Consider the following 8,615-nt stretch of genomic DNA (forward strand, 5'->3'; position numbering starts at 1 on the left):
GGGTACTATCTTACAAATGATATATATCCTGAATGGGCTGCATTCGTTAAAAGTTTCCCACACCCTCAAGACCCCAAAAGAATATGTTTCAAACGTAAGCATGAAAGTGGAAGAAAAGAAATGTGGAGATAGCGTTTGGAGTACTTCAAGCTCATTTTGCAATAGTTCGTGGACCAGCACGATGTTGGCATAAAAGTAAACTCCACGATATTATGGAAGTGTGTATAAGTGTATTATATTGCATAATATGATTGTTGAAGATGAGAGACACACGTACTCGCGAAACTTTTCCGACGATGATTTTTCACCAGGTGTTGTTGAGGACGTTCAACATGGGCATGCTCAAGATTTTCAAGCATATCTCGCAAGGAATGTAGCCATCCGGGATAGACAAATGCATCATCAACTCAAAGCGGATCTTGTCGAGCACATTTGGACACGTTTTGGAAGCCAAGTTGATAATTAATGTGTTGTTTTTTAAATTCCTGATTATTGTTGTTTAAATTATTAATTATGCTATGTCATTCTTTTCCTTCACAAATTTTTATGGCTTTGTAATTCAAGCATATTTTCAGATTTTTAATTAATTTTATATCGACTTTTTTTATTCGCATACAAATTTTTATTTTCAACTTGTGTTTTTGTTTACTATTTTATAAGTTATATATGTACTAAAAATCTATCTAGAATTTACTTCTAATTAATAATAAGTGAGTATTGTGTAAAAAATAAAATACAAAAGATGAATGATAAGTGGGACCTACTCAAGCAACAAGTATATTGGCTAAATCATTAGAGGTGTTTTGGCTTAAAGTAAAGTTTAGCTAGAAAAATCTAGGTGATATTATATGCTTAAGTACTTCACTCAAACTCTACCAGTCCCGTCTTTTTTGCAAAGCATCTCAAGTCTTTGACTCCGAGACAATTCATTTCCAAAAAAATACCCCTTAAGCCTTAATATAACCGTTGTTTTTGGGTAGTAATTTGACCGTTGTATCCTCTTCGTACTCCCCTTCTCTTCACTACACTGTAGAGTATTTTTTGAATTGTTCTTCGTCATCGTTCATCATCATCTCCTTCTTCTTTCCTTCAAATTCTCTCTCCTCTTTTTAGTAGTAATTATGGGAACATCGAAGAAGAAAAAACCTGCTCAACCTTCTTCAGATCACAAAAAATGGGAGTTAATCTTCAATGCTCTCAAACAAATGCTTCGAAAACAAGCTGTACAGCTCGATTCTCTTCTTGAAGAACGCAAATTTCTTCAAGAACGCATTCAAATTCAATATGAGCGTTGGAATTCCGATGTTCGTCTCTTAGAAGATGTGCTTTTTCAGGTATTCTTTACAATTTCCGAAATTTCTTCTTTCACTTCGAAATTTAGGGTTTTGGATTGTTTTATTGATTTTGTGGATTGTTTGTGTGTGTTTTTAGACGCAAAGACAACTATCGTTGTCTGAATTGGGGAAATTGGTTGAGATTGCTAAAAGTGATTTGTTGGTTGGTTCGAAGAACAGGAGTGCGCTGATGAAAAAACTTAAATTGGGTATATTTCTGTTCCTCATTTTAGATGAAATACTCGTATTTTTATTCTTAGATTGTTATTATTTTTGTGATAGAACTTTTATTTATTGTTCAAGAATAAAGGAAAAGCTTTTTGTTGAAGGGCCAAATCCTTCCACTATACAAAGCAACTGTTGTTCTTTTATGTTTTGCGTTGTCGCGGAACTATTATGATCTTTCATGTATATCAGCATTGTACTGTTGAATTTCCCGCACACCAGCCAACCTATAAAATCCCTTCCAAATTAGAGAAAAAAAATAATGTAGGAATAAGAAAATACTGCAACACAGGATCAGATGGCCGCTTGACGAATAGTCCACCTTATCAAGTCACTACGTACTAATGGAGACTTTTTAAGCCTTGTTCTACTACTTACTTTAACACTTTGTTTGGAAGGGAAGGAGAGGGGAGGGGCTGGGACGAGTGAGCTTGCATTCTCGTATCATATCTTTCCAACATGTGAAAGATTATATCTGTTAAGAGGGGAAGGAAAACGGATCGTTGGACTTCATGTTTGAATCTAGAGAAGGGATAATGAATTCCCACCTTTCCCTCCGAACAAACGATAACAATGTGTTTAGTTAGCATTAGTGAAGAGGAAGAGAGGGGAAAGAAACGGAGGGAAGAGAGAAGGGAGGTGGGCAAGAGAAAGAGTGAGAAATGTGATTTACAGAAAGGAGAAGGAAAATAGATCTGTCAAAGTCCTTTTCTTTTCCTTCCGCTCTTTGGGCTTGTATCATATTTTAACAATGAAATATAGAATGCTCACTTACTCTTCCCTCTCTTTCCTCCAAAATTTTCCTATTCAACCATAGTGTCAAATATTTTAGCTGAAGTTGGGATAAGGTCTAATGAGTTTACAAAAGGGCTAGTAAGTTCAATTCACAAAAATTATGTAGTCTAGATATGTCAAGATAAATTCAAATTAGGTCAAATAAGTTTAGAAAGGTGGAGTTGAAAATCTCTCACGATCCAACTTTGTACACAACTAAGATTGTCAATCCTTGCCGGTGTTAAAATCTTTGCACAAAAAAAGATTTATCAAGTCTTCTATATTGATAGACCAACTTTCCAACCCGATTACCCCTTAGCTCTATAAAAGATCAACCATGAACATAACTCTGCTAATTAAGTACTTTTGCTTCCTCTAGTTTTGACTCTTTCCCACTCTCTACATCCCTCTTTGATGAAGAGTTTCCTACTTTTTTTTTTCATTTGAATCTCCCACATATAATATATGTGGACCAGAATCATATTTATTTGCAACAGAGTTGTGTATAAGTAATGCTGCTGTTAGTTATTTTTGGACCACCAACATCTTTTCGTTGTATTAAGAAGTTCCGCTGGCTACTTAATCTATTATTCTAGCCTGTGATTGGCTTGTTATGACACCTAAAGCACAACTCCAAATAGTCTTCAAAGCTCAAACAATGATGGGAAAGTTCTTGAAGCTTCCAAATACTTAATTGATGTCCAACATTCATCTATATGGAGTAGCTATATTTAATCTTGCTGATGTATTTGGCACCGACCTTTGTATGATGTGTGCTCCTGTTGGATTGTCAATCTTTGATGGAAGTGTGATATTTATTTGCCTTAAGCTTGTAAAATTTGGTTGTTGGTATTCTTCGTACACTTCATGTAGAAAGGTTAAAGATGAAACGCAGTCCTAAAATGGCAAACTTGTCACAATCTTATAATTATTGGTGCTTTGTGGAATTTGGTTAGCCTAGTTCCGTCATCTTTTTTTTCTCTTCCTATTAGTATATATATGACACCTGCAGCGAAGAGACGTCATTGGTGAACGCTTACAGTGGAGTGTCTTATCCTAATGAGCACTTCTGTTGAAAATTATGCAGTCTTGCTTTCTCGAGGATTAGTCAGTTCAGGAGTTTAATAATGATTACAATATGGGAGGGTGTTTAGCGCGGGGGGGGGGGGGATATGTAGTCTTATATCTGTTTGGAATTTAGAATAAGAATAATTTTTTGTTTCTATTTGTGCTTGCTTTTTGCCATTTTTCATTTGGAAAAATATATGCTTATGCTGGCTTGTCTTACACTTACTAGTATGTTTGATATAATGCAGAAGATGCTCAGAGTGAATTGGATGATTTTAAAGCCTGGTTTGACATTCTGTCTCACAGATGTCCTGATAAAGAGGTGAAGGTATATTGCTTAAGTTATTTGTGAATTACTGTGATTGGTGGTGGTAGATTAATTACCAAATGTCACCTTGTTATGCACTTACCATACCTTATCTGTTTATGTAGGATATGTCTCCCGAAAGATTATATGAAAGCCTGAAAGCAAAAGGTGGTAGTCATAGCATCTCAAAGGAGGCAGCTAAGCATCATTCTAAGTTTGAAAAGGAAATCTCAATGTTAAAACATGAATATGAGAAGCTTTCTATGAAACACAAGTCTGATGTTTCTGGTCTTCAGGATGAGAACACCTTTGTTTGGAATCAATACAAAGAAATGGAGGGCAAGTACATCAGTGAATTGCAGACTAAGAATGATGAAATTAATAGAGAAAAGGAGAAGATCATGAATCTACTGACAAGTATGGAGCAATTGCAGTCAGCAAGCATAGAAAAGGATGACACAGTAGCAATACTAATAGCCAACATCAGTACATTGGAGGCTGAAGGAAATAAAAAAGACGGAGAAATTTCCCGACTTTCAAAAGAACTAGAGTTGTTAAAATCCAAAATTTCTGATGGCTCCACTGAACTTTCATCTTCTGGCTTGAAAGGTAAAAGAACTAGAGGAAAAAGAGGTGCTGCGCTGGAGAAAGAAGCAACTTCTGCACAGCTACAGGTCATGGTCTCAACTCTAATAGCCGAAATCAGTGAGTTGGAAGCTGAAGTTGATAAAAAAAATGGAGAAATCTCCATGCTGTCGAAGGAAACAAAATTGTTAAGATCAAATAGTTCTGCTGGTACGCCTGTGCTGAAACCCTGTATAATTGAACCATCAGCTTCAAGACGCAGAGATAATGGCAGGAGTGGAGGGACTGCTGCTGTGGAGGATGAAGTATCCTTTGCGCAGCTAGAGGCTACGATTGCAACTCTGCGAGTCAAAGTCAGTGAGTTGCAGGCTGAAAGAAACCAGAAAGATGGAGAGATCTCTGCGCTGTCAAAGGAATTAGAGCTGTCAAGATCTAAAAGTGCTGCTGATACGCCTGCTTTAAGACGTTGCACAAGTCGACCACCAACTTCTAGGTCGAGAGGGAGAGAAAACCGTAGGGACAAAGAGAGTGCAGTGTTGAAGGAAGAAGCATCTTCTCTAGCGCTGGCCTCTATGCAAGTGAGTTGATTAGATAATCATTTATCTAGCTCCCCTCCCCTCCACTCCCCATCAAACATTAACACAAAAGTGCTTTTCATTCTAAATTTGTGCATTCTTTTTTATTTCACCATTTCAATTGACTAAAACATTGAAATGTTTATGCTTTCTACTGTTTGTACTATGTCTCACATAATCTTCATGAAAGCAGGATTCTATTAATGTAGCGTTTTGGTTTTAGAAACTCCTTAGGATTTAAGAATTAGTTTATTTGGGGGTTTCATGAAATGGAATATTTACCCGCATTTCCTTTTCATTGTGATTTTAGAATAAGAGAGGGAGAGAGAGGGAGAGAAGGAGGGGGAAGGAGGGAGAGAGAGGGAGGGAGGGAGAGAGGGGGGGGGGGGGGAGAGCGAGCCATGGATTGGATGCAGGTGAAAATTTCATTTAAGATATTAGGAATATTTTTTATGGACCGACTAAAATAGTATACAAGACAATTATATGAGGACGAAGGGAGTATTGAGAGAGAGAGGAATGTGGGGAGAGGGAGGGAGGGAGAGAGCGAGAGAGAGGGACGGGGGGGACAGGAGGGAGGGAGAGAGAGAGGGAGGGAAGGGGGAAGGGGAAGGGGAGGGGAAGAGAGAGGGAGAGGAAATAAGAGGGAAAGGGAGTGGGAGAGGGAGGGAGAAGGAGAGGTTGGGAGAGGGAGAGGGAGAGGGGAAGAGGGAGGGAGAGGTAGGGAGAGGGAGAGGGGAAGAGGGAGGGAGAGGGAGAGGAAGGGAGGGAGAGAGGAGGAGGGGAAGGAGATGGAGAGAGAGAGAGAGGGAGGGAGAAGGGAGAGAGAGAGGGGGAGGGAGAAGAGAGATGATAGAGATGGAAGGAGGGAGGCAAAGAGAGAGAGAGGGGGGGGGAAAGGAGGGAGGGAGGGAGAGAGAGAGAAAGGGAGGGAGAGAGATGGAAGGAGGGATGGAGAGGGAGGGAGGGAGAGAGAGAGGAAGGGAGAGAGAGAGATATAAGGAGGGAGAGAGGGAGGGTGAGGGAGGGAAAGAGAGAGAAGGGGGATGAGGGAGATGGCTGGAGGGAGAGAGGGAGAGAGAGTGAGGGAGGGAGGGAAAGAGAGAGAGGGGGGGGAATGAGGGAGATGGAAGGAGGGAGAGAGGGGGGAGAGGGAGAGGGAGAAAGAAGGGGGGAGAGGGAGAGAGCGAGAGCGAGAGGGGGAGGGGGAGGGGGAGAGAGCGAGGGGGTGGGGGATTGTAATAAAATTGGTGGTTATATTAATAGCAATGGTGCTTCAATTGAAGGGAGAGAACTATGGGCCAGATAATGGTGGTGGCTGGAGTTTGGGAGTGGTCGATATACCTACTTTCACTAACTTGACCACCATATTAGTATCTTCTTTCCACGGAAGTGAGGATATGTTGAGGAACCTGTATATATTTTCTCTCTTTCCATCACATGTATTATAGATGGAAAATATGGCACAAGTGTGGTTTCTTGTGATAGTGACTTTTTAGGTATTAATAGTGAAAGGAAGAGAAGCAGGGTACAACGGTGGGATGGCTTTTCGGGAAGCCCGTTCCTACCGTACTCTCAGTCCGGCTGGCCTGCGAGAAGTAGTGTGAACTACTCTGTTACCCGGACTCGGCAAAATTTGCCAAATACCGGTGTCGGTACGACACGACACCGACAACGGTATGAAATACGTGTCAGATGCGGCAACCTTTACTCGGACACGGCGGCCTAAACCCTAGATACTCAAACCCTAGAGTTCGAACGTGAAGAGGAGAAGAGAAGAAGAGGAGAAGTGGGTAACTCATCTGACTCGCCGCCGGAGCATCGAACTCGCCGGTAAGCTTCATGTTTCTTCCGTTCGGTTCCTTCTCTTCTTCTCTCTTCGATCTTCTATCTCTTCAGTTTTCACCTTCTCATCTTTTCTTTTTCTTTTTCTTTTTTTGTTGTCCTTTATACAGTAGATGGGGAAGCAAGTCCACGTGACTTTGTTTCTTTTTCTTTTCTTTCTTTCTTTCTTTTCCTTCTCATCTTTTGTTCACGTGACTTTGTTTCTCTTTCTTTTCTTTTTCCTTTTTTCTTTTTCTTTTTCCTTCTCTCCTTCCCTTCCTCTGTTCTGCTTTCCTTTTTATTTTTTTTTGCCTATTAACAAATACCTTAATTTTACAAATATGCTATAAATAGACAATCAGAAAATATAAATTAGCAGATTAATTATTAAAGTTTATGTTATAAAATATTAATTTCGCCATACCCGTACCCGTGTCCAAATATCGGACAGTATCCCCGTCTCCTGATTTTTTGGAAGTGCCGTACCAGACACTCGGATCCGTACCCATATCCGACACTCGTAGCCGAGTCCAGGTAACATAGGTGAACTACAAGTCATGGTGGAGGAGACTTGTCAATTAAAAATTTTCCTTCTCCCTTTTGCAACCCAACAGGAGCTGTTTTTTTTCTTCTGGAATGTATACATACCAAGAGAATTTAGATAGTGCAGATTGCTGGTTTGAGAATTTAGACGACTGTTGCCCCATTGCTGTTACTGCATTTATTGCCACCGGGGACAGTGGGAAGTTCAAGTGGTTCCATTTTATTCATATCAATAAAGGATCACTGTGTTGCTTATTTATGAGTTCTGAACTGTAAGTTCTGTGTAATAGAGATGAAGTCACTTGTATAATTTTGTATCTGGAACCTCTGTGAAACCATTTTGCTGTGAAATTAACTTTAGCATTAACTGTCTTATGGGAGGAAGACATTGGTGGGAATAGCAGACCTTTTTATTTGGGGTACACTTGCCCTTTCACAGTTTCACTTGCATATGTTTGCTACTTTGCTTTGCTTTGCTTCTGCTGTTGTGCACCTATTTTCTAGATCCAAAATGTATTTTGATTTATTCATAAGCTTTGCCTATTTTATACTACAAGCAGGGTGGTAGACGATCCAAGAGAAAACAAGATATTATCAACATAGAGGAGACACCGAGGTTATTCACATCGCAGTTTAAGATTCCCAAATTGAGGAGCCAATCTCCTTGTGGAAGATGACGTTTCCTTGTCATCTGATTTGTTTTTTCAGGCAAAGGAGCAGGCATTTGTACAGATATATGTCTATGTTATAATTAATTTTTTCTTTTTATAATGGATGTAGATCTTTTTGTAATTTAGAGAGCATTAGTTATGGAGCCATAATTATGTATGATCTCTTCTACTACATCATGCTATATGGAATACTTAGATTATTGATTCGCCTCGAGTCCAGATGATCCAGTCTGCTGTATCTAAGCTCAATAGCTCATGCAACAAGTCCAACATTTGTAAGCTGTACTATTAGTATCTGTAAAAAGAATATGAATACTGAAAGATAGGCCTTGTCTGGTCTGCCGAACCATTGTTGATTTTGTGTTTTCAAATTTCCACTGTATGGGAGCCATTGTTGATTTTGTGTTTTCAAATTTCTACTGTATGAGAAAAATTGATAGCGTGACATTGTGATACATTTGTCCCTTTAGTTATACCTTTTTGTTTTGTTGCAGAAGACATGCTATCAAAACCAGCAAACATCCTCCTGTTATCGAAATTCTCTAACATGGATGTTGGTTAAGCTCAGCTGTGACCGGACAAGTATCCCTGGCTCCCAGCAAGCCGTTGCCAGTTACTGGAAGCCGTTGCCAGTTATTGGAGTTTGAGATCCTCTCAATAAGGTTTTCCTGTCGAGCTTGTCGATTTTTGAAGTCTCTATTTAACCAAA

The 8,615-nt window shown here is 39.6% G+C and overlaps 1 protein-coding gene across 4 annotated transcripts; it reads left to right on the top strand.

The window, feature by feature from the left end:
• The first annotated feature begins 887 nt into the window (after positions 1 to 887).
• LOC104905113 (uncharacterized) lies at positions 888 to 8,319 on the top strand. 4 transcript variants are annotated; one of them, XM_048647003.2, is made up of 5 exons: positions 888 to 1,334; positions 1,432 to 1,543; positions 3,653 to 3,723; positions 3,834 to 4,871; positions 7,796 to 8,319. In XM_048647003.2, exons 1-5 carry the CDS (start codon positions 1,122 to 1,124, stop codon positions 7,910 to 7,912), a joined length of 1,551 nt encoding a protein of 516 aa, XP_048502960.1. In that variant the 5' UTR covers positions 888 to 1,121; the 3' UTR covers positions 7,913 to 8,319. The 4 variants fall into 4 exon arrangements, with proteins under 4 accessions (XP_048502960.1, XP_010691860.1, XP_010691861.1 ...); XM_010693558.4 differs by having other exon boundaries at positions 889 to 1,334; positions 3,650 to 3,729; XM_010693559.4 differs by having other exon boundaries at positions 889 to 1,334; positions 3,650 to 3,723.
• The last annotated feature ends 296 nt before the right edge of the window (positions 8,320 to 8,615 follow it).

The sequence above is a fragment of the Beta vulgaris genome, chromosome 1 (assembly GCF_026745355.1).
Source record: "Beta vulgaris subsp. vulgaris cultivar EL10 chromosome 1, EL10.2, whole genome shotgun sequence".
In the NCBI taxonomy this organism is placed as follows: Eukaryota; Viridiplantae; Streptophyta; class Magnoliopsida; order Caryophyllales; family Amaranthaceae; genus Beta; species Beta vulgaris.